This window comes from Peromyscus maniculatus, chromosome 4, assembly GCF_049852395.1.
Source record: "Peromyscus maniculatus bairdii isolate BWxNUB_F1_BW_parent chromosome 4, HU_Pman_BW_mat_3.1, whole genome shotgun sequence".
Classification (NCBI taxonomy): Eukaryota; Metazoa; Chordata; class Mammalia; order Rodentia; family Cricetidae; genus Peromyscus; species Peromyscus maniculatus.
Window position 1 is genome coordinate 1,629,482 of NC_134855.1, and position 12,685 is coordinate 1,642,166.

The following is a 12,685-nucleotide window of genomic DNA, read 5'->3' on the forward strand; positions in this document are numbered from 1 at the left end:
GGGTGCAGGGCAATGACTGACACCCCAGTTTCCTGGTTACCAAGCTGTTATTCTAGTGGCAAACAGCAGCACTGGCCTTCATCGAGTATATACTCTGGTGTGGGAAGCCAGGAACTACCAGGATGCCTGCCCCACCTGGCGAGGGACGGGAAGTGGAGGGAAGGCTGGTGTGCACAGGCCATGCAGCTGGGCCCTCATGAAGCATGACGGCACTGAGGGTACAAAGTGGAGGTCAGTTAGGCCTACTGAGCTCCTCATCACACCTAATGACGGTGGGGACCTGGGACGGGGACCATGCCCAGGGAGACTAAGCAGCAGGTGCAGTGAGCTGGGATCCAGAGCTGGGCACCTTCAGATAAAGGGCCATGACAGCTTCTGGCCTGGAAGCTGAACCCCTTGAGGCTCTCCTGAGGCCCTTCTAGGAGGAGCTGGAGGGCGAGCTGTCCCGGTCTCCCAGAAGACCTCTGCTTTGGGCCACCCCCAGGCTTCTGCGGCAGGCTGGGCGGGCTGTTATTTACACCATAATGTTATTTGGTCCTCATTATAGTGTTTACGTGGGGACATGTGCAGTCGAGAGTAGTGATTTTCTAAATGTCACATTCTATAAGTGCCAGCTGACATTTAGTAGGAAAGCGCAGAGTCTCTGGTGGGTTTCAGACAGTGAAGGCTCTGGGTTTCACCAGCCCTGTAAATAACACCAGCACTGTGGTTCACTGGCCCCTGAGGCTGCAAGCCCTCAGGACGTAGGCCCTGCTGACCAGTGACCTCTAACTAAGGCTAGTGGGAACACTGTGGTAGGACCCAGGCTTGGGGTTGGCTGCAAAGGCCGGGTTCCCCTGGATACCTAGAGGAGTCTGAGTGGGAAGGGGTGTGGCAACAGATCATACCCAGCAGTGTGCTGGGCATGAGGAAACTGGGCGTAGGTGCCTGCTAAGTCATCCCAAGTGTGTCCAACTATGCACTGCCCCAATTCCCCTGCTGGCTGGAGCTGCTACAGCCCTGGCCCTGCCCGTGAGGAGGCCTGTGCAGTCAGCTGATGCAGGCAGGGAGGAAAGACATTCACTAGGGAGGAAGGCCGGGGTAGGGATGGCCTCCACACTACCCAAAGTCAGTTCTTTGTGGAGCCTAGGACACATAGAAAGAGGCCAGCAGGGTGGCTACCCAGTCCATTTCCTTTAGTTTGAAGGAGTTGCCCTGGCCTACAGCACTTTCCCAGAATCCTCTCCTAAAAGGTCACCAGGAAAGGGTAGACACTAGAGCTCAGGGAGGGGAGCATATGCCTAGCACCCACCCCCGACCCCGGCCAAATGCATCTGCCTCCTTTCCACAGATTGAGAGACCGCAGGGGAATCTGAGGTCCATGGGCTACAGTGTATGTAGGGGATAAGGAGGGACTCCGGTTCTCTGCTCCATCCCCATTCACCCCTCTGCTTGCCACCCAGTCTTCCAAACATAAGGAAGCTCCTTTGAACTCAGCAGTCCCCAATCCTGAGCCTGAATTGAGAAACTCAGCATGACCTGACCCCACGGTCACCTCCTCATCTGGTGCATTTCACCCTCTGGAGTGCTTATCCAGCTCTTCCACTTCTGTATTCCCCATCAGCTCAGGGACCACCTCCTCCAGGAAGCCCCCCTGATTTCACAGACCCTACCTTGGCTCACTCTAGAGCTTGCCTCTCTGGTAGAACTCAAGCTCCTGGGGGCACCACCAGCAATGGCGGAACCCTGAGGTCTTGGTGGGGTCTGGCACATGGCAAGATGGTGGAGAGTTGCACGCAGTGAGCGAGAAACAAGTAAAGGGGCCTAAGACATGATGTATCACGTCTGCTCCCACCAGGGATCTGCGTGGAGATTAACACCCTGCAAATGCATTAATATGTCAACGGAAATATAAAAGCAGGTGATAACGGCTCAGTAATGCCACTTCTCAACGACACCATATTCCTAGGGGCCAAATTTCCGGAGAGCAACTGACAAACAATTGCTCAGTCCCTAGTGCCTGCTGGAAAGACAGAACTCATGTCAGCCCATATCCAAACACAGTGGGAGCCCAGTGTGGGGCCTGCGCATGGCCTGGCTTCACTCAGAACAGATAGGTTCAGGGAAGGCAGGTGAGGGGGGCCACCAATAGAGACCCATACCAGCAGGGACATGAGGGCCTCAAGGGAGAAGCAAGGACCAGAGGCCATGGATTAGGGCTTTTCACTGACAGGTTGTGTTGCCTCTGGCTGGAGACTAAACATCTCTGAGCTTGCTGTCTATGACTGATGGTGGCACTCTCGATGGAGCTGCCAAGTCCCTGAAACCAAGCCCATAGCAGTTCCACTCCTGAGTCCTGGGAGGGGGACAAGAGATCAGAGAACATGGCACCGAGCTTTCCAGGCTCACTGTTGCTCAGCCTCTCACAGACCAGGCATGGAATCCTCACTCCATGGTAATGAATATACCTGTCCAGAGGCTGGATTGTGGAGACAATGACCTCTGACCAGTTCCAGGCCAGGTACATAGTCTGAGTTCCTACATAGTGTTTTCAGACAAGACAACCTTCCTGGGCCTCAGTTTCCCCTATGTGGCAGCTGGAGCCATAGGACATGTCACTTAAAGATTCTATGAGACCACTGCACATTTTCAATTAAGAATCTGTGGTTCTCTTCTGGAGCTGAAAAATTGGCTATGATTAACAAGAGACCGAACCACTAAAGTGAAACCTCTGCTTTGCTGGACTAATTGATGCTGGTCGGCTGGAGCTGAGAACTTAGTGGTGACAGAAGAGACCAGCATTACTGAGATGAAATCTTCTGGGACGTGTTTCCTGAGTCAGCACACAGGAGCTGTGTTCAGAGGCGGTCAAGGTTGTACCTTGTGCTGGCAGCTGAACTTGGTGGTGTAAGAATCACCCGGGGGTGGGGGTTGAGGAAATGCAGGGGACATGCAGAGCAGCTGAGGTTTGGCACCATGGAGAGGTTACTGGTGAAAGTGCAGCCCACTTGCAGCAGAAGATCCTAGCATTTTAGACCCCAGCACCCTGAGATGACACCAAGAACAGCAGCAGCAGTGGGGTGCAGCCTGCCCGAGCTTAGAAGACAAGCTGCGCATGCTGCAGAGGACAGAGCTGGAGAAGTAACCCACGCCCTTTGGAAGAGCCCAGAAGATCACAAGTGGATCCCAGACATTAGACATTGTGCTATTTACACTCTTGGGGAGTTTGGTTTTGCTTTGTTCACATTGTTACTGTGCCCCCTTCTTCCCCCGTAAAGTAAGGAGATATTTAACTTATTTTTTATTTTATAGGCCTCCACAGCTGAAAGACTTTGAACATTTAAAGAGACTTGGACTTTTTAAAGAGACTGGATTTTAAAACATTTGAATTTGTAAAGACTGTAGGACTTTTTAAATTTGTAAGCTATTTTATATTGTGATGTTGATGTTAGTGTGTGATCAAGAACAAAAAGGAAAGCTCAACAGTAATGTGCTTGTGTGTCAAGTTGATACGGGAATTGTGCTGGCTAGTTTTATGGCAACTTGATACAATCTATAGTTATCTGAGAGGAAGAAGCCTCAGTTAAGAAATGCCTCCATAAAATCAGGCTGTAGGCAAACCTGCAGGGCATTTTCTTAATTAGTGGTTGATGTGGGAGGGCCCAGCCACGTGCATGGTGTTGCTATCCTCTGGCAAGTGGTCCTGGGTTCTATAAGAAAGCAGGCTGAGCAAGCCATGGGGAGCAAGCCAGTGAGCAGCACCCTCCATGGCCTCTGCATCAGCTCCTGCCTCCAGGTTCCTGCCCTGCTTGAGTTCCTGCTCTGACTGCCTTTGATGTGGAAGTATAAGCCAAATAAACTCTTTCTTCCTGAAGTCGCTTTGGTCATGGTGTTTCACTAGAGTCTGACCTTTGGAGGTGTTGACTCTCTGTTCCTGTTCCTTCTGTAGAGAAAAGCGTCCCCATATGCTCTGGGCTAGAGCAGTGTGAGTGATCCAAAGAGTCCCTTCTGTGTTACCATAGCCCTTACCCAGTCACCATCCTGTCTAGGCATGACTCTGCCTTGCTTTGTGTGCCCCGCCCCCACCTGAGCCTGACAGGAAGACAAGGGTACCCCACATAAGTGCTGAGGTCAGAGTCGGGCCCAGGCTGTCACTGGGACATGGAGGAGTGCCATTCAGGTTGAAAGGAGGCTGCCCTGACCTTGATCATCTGTGAGAGGTCGCCTGCATCGGCCAACTCCAGCACAATGTTCAGCTCATTGTCTTCGATGAATGAGTCCAGATACTTGATGATGTTCGGATGGTTCAGTTGCTGCACCAGAAAGGGGGGGGGTCGGGGGTCACACCAGTGATGCATTGCACGGCCCCAGTGCCTGCCCTACACACATACCCCCAATACCTCTCCAGTGCAGCTCAGCTCATGGGTTCACAGAAACATTCCTTCTGTTCTTGTATTCTTTCTCAATGTCTCAGCCATCCCTTGGAAACCTAAGAATCCTTCCGAGCCCAGGCACCCCTGACAGACTCTCTCAGTGTGAGTTCCAGTATGCTGAGCAAGTGAATGAGGCCAGGGTGGTAAAAATCAGCTCTGCCTCACAGAGAGGACCCTGGTGGTGACATACCTACACGGCCACTGGGTAGAGGACTCTGGTTGGCACTGCTCATCTATCAGCAGACAGCCAGGGTCTAACTGCCAGCATGCTTTCTAAAGGCTCCACAAGTTTGAGCCCAGCTAGCCTGGGCCAGCAGGAAAGGCTGCTTTCTCAGGACTAATGAGAATTACTGAGGCCAGGGGTCTGGGTGGATATGGCTTGTGCAAAGGCCCTGTGGTAGGAGGGTTGAACAGAGGACAGAGTGGCTGATGAGACAGCAAGGCAGAGGGTGCTGGGAGCCTAGTGGAGTGGGCACATGGGGAAAGGTGGGGGCAGGGACCTGGATGCCCTGGAGCTCTGAAACACTGAACCAGGCAGACCAATTAGACCCTGGGTTATTTACTTATCAGTATTGATCTGTCAGCATAGATATGCCTAAGACCTTTGTCAGTGAGGTGGTGTCTCCCATCTGTGACTTCACTTTCATCTCTGTATGGTGGTTGTGATGGGCATAGATGATTCCGGCCTTCGTTTGTGGCTAATGCCCTTGGTATTCAGGGACACCTTTGTGTGCTCTAGCTACGACATGTCCCTGCAGTTTTTTCCTATAAACTTTTGATTATAGCCTTAGCTTGTGTTCATTCTTTGGGGATTTCATTCTGGACATCAGCCCAGGATGGCCTGGTATTCACTATGTAGCCCAGGCTGGCCTTTAACTCCTGGATATTATTCTGCCTTAGCTTCCTCCATGTTGGAATTAGAGCTGGATGACATCACACCTGGCACAGCTTTAACTTTCAAATCTGCACACAGACTACAGAAATGTTTCTCAGTTTAGTCTTCCATTTTGTTTTCAGACTAATCCATTCACAACCATATGTGTGTGGTGTGAGGCAGGGGTTACCACTCACTCTTTCTCATTGGCAGGTCCAGCTTCCCTGGCACCTCGTTCAAACTCTCCTCTATCTACTGAACTGTTTTGTGGGTATTTTGAGAAGGTTATTGAGAGCTAACACCAGCTTCCATGGCCATCAGAGAACGTTACAAGTTTTATTCATTATTATTGTGTGTGTGTGTGTGTGTGTGTGTGTGTGTGTGTGTGTGTGTGTGTGAGTGTATGCATGCCATCGTGCCTGTGTAGAGGCTGGAGGACGGTCTCGTGAATCAGCTCTCCCATCTTTATGTGGGCTCTGGGGACTAACTCAGGTACCTTGCATGGCCAGGTGCTTTACTCACTGAACTATCTTTGCTGGCCGCACCTTGTTTTTTGAGACAGGATCTCTTACTGATCGCTAGCTTGTGAGGTAAGCTGGGTTAGCTGGCCAGTGAGCCCCAGAGACTCTAGTGACTACACTTCCTCTAGCTGGGGCTAGAGCACACAATACCTTGCTTGGCTTTTTTAGAAACAACCAAACAAATATGGAGGTCTGGCATGGTAGCACATGCATTTGATTACAGCACTCTTGAGGCAGACACAGATGGATCTCCGTGAGTTCAAGGCCAGCATGGTCTACACAGTGAGTTCTAGGACAGCCAGGTAAGAAATCCAGTCTCAAAAACAAACAACAACAACAAATGGGTTCTGGGGATTAAAGTCAGATCTTCATGCTTACAAGGCCATCATTCTACCAACTGAGCTGTCTCCCAGCCCGGGTCGTTTCATTTACACAATCCTCTCAATCCTGCCATTTAGAAGATGGGCAAACAGAGGCTCATGGAGGTTAGGTCACTTGTGAAAGGTCACACAGCTTGGAAAGGAAGACATCAGGACTGTAACCAAGGCTTTCCTCCTCTCCCAGCTTCCTGCCTGGTGCCCAAGTCTAGTCTGGAAAGTTCTATCTATAGCTCTGGAGAAATCAACATGGAGACCACTGGGAAGGAGGCGGGGCAACCGCAAACACACCTGATGCCTCATGTGTGTTGTCCTGATGGGCCCAGGGTGTTTGACCTACAGAAACCTGGAGAGCTGGCCCAACCGAGATTGGCCTGACCCAGGCCACTCACCTTTAGGAGACCAATTTCCTTGACACAGTCCTGCCTGGCTTTGGCATCCATCATCTCAAAGATCTAGGGCAAGAAGAAAGCAGAAATGGAACAGTTCAGACCAGTGCCAACGGCCAGGATTCAACCCCCTGCTCACCTTGCTCCTTGCCAAGGAGAACCAGTCCTGACTCAGCAACAGCAGGGGTCAGAGGCCATGTTATCAGGTTCACTTCTGTCCCATGATGCCTCCTACACGGCAAGAGTCACTGTATCCAACTCACAGAGCAGGGACTGAGGACCACAGAATCTGAGCCTTGCTGAGGTCACACCCTGGTAAAGTGGTCTGTCATCAGTGCTCCTTCAGAAGGGACCTGAAGCATAAGACTTGCAGGAACAGACCAAAGGCAGCCACTGCCCGTGTCCCAGCCCAGCAGCCATTATGCAAAAGAAGTAAGATGGCCCAGAATGCCCTCTGGAAAGGAAAAAGCAGACAGTTTCTCACTGCAGAAGCCTGATGCTCCAGTGCCCTGGAGAAAATGTGAGGGTCACAGGTCAATGCTGATACTATGCAGCTGGTGTCTTCCCATCCTCTCCCATGGATGCCAGTGGTGATACCTTGTGTAACCTAATAAACTTGCCTGAGGATCAGAGGATAGAGCCAGCCACTAGATTAGACATAGAGGCCAGACAGTGGTGGCACACACCCTTAATCCTATCACTGTGAGTTCAAGGCCACACTGGAAACAGAGCCCGGCCCTGTGGTGGCACACACCTTTAATCCCAGTACTGGGAAGCACACACACGCCTTTAATCCCAGGAAGTGACAGCAGGGCAGAGAAAGGTGTATAAGGCGTGAGGAAACAGGAAATAAGGCAGTTCAGCTGAGACCCTTTCGGGTGAAGACTCGAGAGACTTTCAGTCTAAGGATTCATGGAGTTGGTGAGGTGGTGGCTGTGGCTTGCTCTGCTTCTCTGAGCTTTCAGCTTTAACCCCAATATCTGGCTTTGGGTTTGTTTTTTTTTTTATTAAAAAACCATCTAAGATTTGAACAACAGATGCCTGGCTGAGCAGCCCTCCCTGTCCAGGGACTCTTGGCCCACAGGTGCTCACCTTACTCTCTCTGCAGGAGAACCAGCAGAACATGGCGGCCTGTGGGGAGGATTCCAGGCACGTGCCGTGTGCCTCCCTGCCCGACCTTGCTGCTGTATCCCTCCCCTCCATTTAGAAGAGTCATAGAGAGCAGGCTGGACTCTTAGAGCCAGAGCCCAGGTGGGCAGGGGTACCTTGCTTTCCCCTAAGCTCCCTCTGGCCTAGCGAGTTAGTGGGTTGCTACTGTTTTCCTCATCTGAAAAATGGGACAATAATCTCAGCCCACAGGGCTACTGTCAAGGTCCCATATCTGAGCACATGCTTGTACACAGTAGGTGCCTAATGTGTGCATACTTTTCCTTTATGTTTTACAGGGGGCTAAACTTGAGTCCCCGAGGAGGTAGGGTCACAGTGAAGCCACTTGGACTTGTGGCCCTGAACTCACCTGTACCTTCTTCAGAGCCACTGTTTTCCTGTCCAGCAGGCAGGTGGCCTTGTAAACCTCACTGAACTGTCCTCGGCCAATCTTCTTCTCAATCTGGAAGTCTGCCAGTGAGCAGCGAAAAGACACGGTGTTGGGGTGCCTCTGTAGGAGACAGGGGGGTGGGTGATCAGTTAGGCTGAAGTAGAAAGTCTGGAACTAGAAGGCTGGGGCCTCTAGGACCTCAGTACCCAAACAACACCATCTAAGCAAAGAAGGGATTTCACTTGCCACCCCCAAAAAACGGGCCTGGTAAGTAGAGTGTGTGAGAAGCGTCAGAAAAAGACGGGCAGGACACAGTTAGCCGATCCCCACGAGGTAAAGCCAGCTTCAGATGTGCCACTAACAACCGAGCTTCTTTGGACGGCCTGTGCCCATCAAAGTCACACAAAGAAGGGACTTTGTGGAGACTGCAGAGCCAACACTGAAAGCCAAGATCTTGGAACAGAGGGGCCTGCCAGGCCATGCTCATGCTGCCTCCTTCCCTCTGCAAGGTCAATGCTGGGCTGACCTTGACTCTGAAATCCTGAGGCACCCATGGAAGGTGGTTTGGAGAGATCCCTGCCTGCAGACTTGAGCCGGAGGAAGATGATTCTGCTGGGTAAACACTTTAGGAACTGCTGGTACCCTACCTACCTACCAAATGGTGACTTAAGAGGACCAGCCTCCCGGAGCACTCTACATGCCTGTCAACCCACTGCTCCCGCACTGCTGGGAAGTGAGGATCAGTGGGTGTGGCAGTGCCAGCCCCTACTCTGCTCTTCCTCCAGGGAGTGAGTCTGCCTTGCCAACTGCAGAAGCAAGCGGAAGTCACGCTTAGAAAGAACCAAGGTGGCTCTTGGGGGGGGAGAAGCACCTGCAGAGGAGGCAACGTGCTGCTGCTGCTGCTGCAGCACACTAGATACCTACTGGGTGCTACTTGGGAGCTGCTTTGAACTCCTGAGAGCCCAAGGAAGGACTCTTCCTCCAGACCTAGGCCTGGCCAGTAGAGCAGATTCCTTGCCAGATCCGGGCCTGTGCTGCTGGGGGTCCTGGGGTGAGGTCCTCCTCTCTTGGGCTTCAGCATCCCCCCGGTACAGTGAAGGATGGCGAAGGGTGAGCACCAAGGCTACTTGCTCGCTAGGGTAGGGGATGGAGTTGGCTGAAGGCCTCAGTGACACTCTGCCCAGCTGGAGAGGCCACATTGCCCAATTCTGCTGTGGCTCCCAAGTCTAATGGGTGGGCATGAGTTGGTAGTTGTGGGGTTGGGGGTGAAAACCACACTGAGGCCGAGGTTCTAGTTCACATCTGCATATGGATGACCCAGATTTGCATTTCCTGTTGCAGCCCATTCATCCCAGTTAGTTTGCTGTAGTGAAGCTTGGGTACTGCTGTGCACTGGGGGCGTGTCCATTGCACTGGGGGCGTGTCCAGTGCACTGGGGGCGTGTCCAGTGCACTGGGGGAGGAGACTGCTAGCAAACTGCTGGGCAGGGTGCTCCTGGGGCAGCCTCTGCTCAGGTGTGGGGCATCTCAGGACACAAAGGCTCTTGAGCATTAGAATCCTGACTCTGATTTAATTCGGGGTAGGGGTGTTGTAGATAGAGTCTTCTCACCCTCTGGGCAGGACTGTGTTACCCGGCTTCGCCAGGCCCGTTTCCCAACTCAGGGTACCCTCAGCATGGTCCAGTGTGCTGAGCACCTGAGTAACCCTGAGCCTGACACCCATTCACTAGGGCTGCTGGTAGGGATGACACAATGGGAAGTCATTCCTGGCCCCTTAGAGCTGGGGTGGCCCTCAGTTGTCTCTCAAACGCAGAGGAGAGAGCCAGGGTCCAGGGCTATGAGGAGGCAGGCTGCTCATCCTGCAACAATCGTCCACATACTGCTTCCTAGCACAGTGACCCCAAGGAGAAGGCCTGAGCCACAGAGGGAGGATGGTGTGGATCAGGAGGAGGAGGAGGATGGAGCGGTCTCCGAGAGTCTGACCACAGATTGCAGGAGGGACCTGCTGTATGAGTAAAGGGGACAGCTGAGGTCCATGGCAACTGTCCCCAGCTGCATCCTTCCAGATGTCACTGGTTTTCTGAGGCCCAGGCAGGACATACCGGGAACAATAGGAGAGGACTCCTTAGCATACTCATCCTACCCAGAAACCCAGAGACACCCAGGCTTTCCTTCCCAAGTCAGATCAAATTAGGCCACAAATACTCCCTCCCTCCAACCCCTTTGCTAATTTGAGTTTAAAATGTTTGAACCACAATATGCTTTGGCCATTGAAAAAACCCTTTTCTCCGTATGCTCACTCCCTAAACAGGAGCATAAAATTACATGTTAGAAGGATAAAAATGCATTCGCCCAATTAATTTTCTGAAATCTCATTAAAAAATTTAGCCTGACTAAGTCAGACTTCTGACCTGAATTTTAATCATCTTTACACTGGACGGGCCTCTTCTCCCTCATACTGGTGACGCATCATTAATTTTAAGGCAACTGTTTCTATGATTTTAAAAAGCACACTTCATCAGCATGACATTTCCTATAAACGAATTTCACCTTTAAAGACATCTGACACCATGTGTATAGGGAAATAGGGGACTGGGTTTCTATAAAGCGAAATGTTTTAAATATGCGTAGCATAAAAGGGCTCGATTTACAAAGAGTCCACATTGTCAGACAGGGCAAGGCCAACCTCGCTCAGCAGAGTGGCCGATTTCAAACCCAAAGCCAACCTTCATTGTTACTACCCCAGAGCACTGGCTGCTTCTCCCTCCTCTGAGGCAGAAGAACTCAGTGACTGCTAGCACGATTTGTCACTGCCATCCTCCTATCTCAGAAGTCGACCAGAGGCTTCATGCACCATCAGCACGCGGAAGCACTAAGGAGCTGCTTGTGGCACAGAGACATCCTGACAGGCACAAACATCCCAACTGCAGCCCCTCCACAGGATGACCCTGGTGCCCCGGGGAGACGGCAGCTGAGAGCACTGCAGGCAAAGGCTGGAAGATGAAGACTGAAGGTTCTCCACCTCCATGCCAGGACAGCTGGCATTTCCCGGTGGGCACGGCTCTGCTCCACTGTTACCTCCACGGGCCTTAGGCCTCAGCTGTAAGGGATCTTTATAAAACCCACAACGGGCTCCTCCTTTGCTATGGGCTCAATTCAAGTGACCAAGCACCAGTTCTCTGCTCTTGGCTGAAGAGGTAGGGGTGGTGTGTGTGTGTGTGTGTGTGTGTGTGTGTGTGTGTGTGTGTGTGTGTGTGTGTAACCAGCTTAGCCTGCCTACAGGTCTGGGGCCTATAATCTCTCTGTCCTGTGCAACTCCTCGTCATCCTCTGGACAGAACCAGCTCCCCTCTTCTCTGTTCTCCCCCAAGCCATGAAGTGCTCTCCTTTTTATCTGTTTATAGAGGGCTCCACAGTAGGCTGCAAGCCCCAAAGGCCAGTTCTCAGATAAAGATCTGAAACAATCATTTTCTAAATTTACAAGCAAAGCCAACACTCTTCAGTTTTGTGTGTGCACAGGCGCGTGCGCATGGAAAGAAGAGGTCACTGTTCACTGTCTTCACTCATTCTCCACTTTACTTTTGAGACAGGGTCTTTCACTGAAGCCAGAACTCACCAAATTCGGTGAGGCTGGACAGTCAGTGAGCCCCGGAGACCCACATGTCTCCCACTTTCCTGGTGATGGATTACAGAAGTGTACCACTTTCACGTGGATGCTAAACATCTGAACTCGGATCATGCTTGCATGGTAAGCCCTCTAATGACTGGGCCACTTCCCAGCTCCTTGGGTTTCAATAGACATTAATATTTGATCATTAAAGCTTAGCCATCGGCCGGGCAGTAGTGGCTCACACCTTAATCCCAGCACTCGGGAGGCAGAAGCAGGCGGAACTCTGAGTTTGGGGCTAGTTTGGTCTACAGAGTGAGTTCCAGGACAAGCACCAAAACTACACAGAGAAACCCTGTCTCAAAAAAACGGAAAAAACAAAAACAAAACACAAAAAAAACTTAACCATCCACCATCACTTCTTTTTTTGTTTTGTTTTTGTTTCCTTGAGGCAGGGTTTTTCTGCGTAGCCCTGGCTGTCCTGGAACTCACTCTGTAGAGCAGGCTGGCCTCGAACTCATAGAGATCCTCCTGCCTCTGCCTCTCGAGTGCTTCCATCATTAGTTCTTCGGGAAGGTTTGCATACAGATTTGGGTCTGTGACACACACACCCATGAACAGCTGCCCCCAGGCCCCTACAAAGTATGTACATGCCTCTCTCCAAATAGAAGTGAACTCAGCTTGCCCAAAGTAGGTTTCTGAAGACATGTCAGCAGGAGCTTCTCACATAAGAAACTTTCCCCCTTCTACACAATCTGCATCATTCTTCATGGGTTGCCTCTTCTGAACTCTATACAGCATTCACCAGATCCCATTTGAAAGCCCAGCTTTCCTCTGTGTATGTGAACTTCACAGGCCCAGGTACAGCAAGCAGACTTCCATGCACTGATGGCTTCTCAGCTTCTGTAAACCACTGGCTTTGTGCCTGGAAGTAACAAAGCCACAGGTGGATTGTTATGCGCTTCTGACC

The 12,685-nt window shown here is 51.5% G+C and overlaps 1 protein-coding gene across 7 annotated transcripts in view; it reads right to left on the reverse strand.

The window, feature by feature from the left end:
- Positions 1 to 12,685, reverse strand: part of Nek6 (NIMA related kinase 6) — a 73,847-nt gene that overhangs the window by 19,459 nt on the left and 41,703 nt on the right. For 5 of the 7 annotated variants that reach the window (XM_076568447.1, XM_076568445.1, XM_015986185.3 and 2 more), the window contains exons 3-5: positions 8,090 to 8,230; positions 6,577 to 6,639; positions 4,182 to 4,292 (exon numbers count right to left, since the gene is read on the reverse strand). In XM_076568447.1, the coding sequence (XP_076424562.1) occupies positions 4,182 to 4,292; positions 6,577 to 6,639; positions 8,090 to 8,230 (315 nt within the window). Of the gene's footprint in view, positions 1 to 4,181; positions 4,293 to 6,576; positions 6,640 to 8,089; positions 8,231 to 12,369; positions 12,641 to 12,685 lie in introns of all 7 variants that reach the window. The other 2 variants (XM_076568444.1, XM_076568446.1) reach the window with 2 other exon arrangements.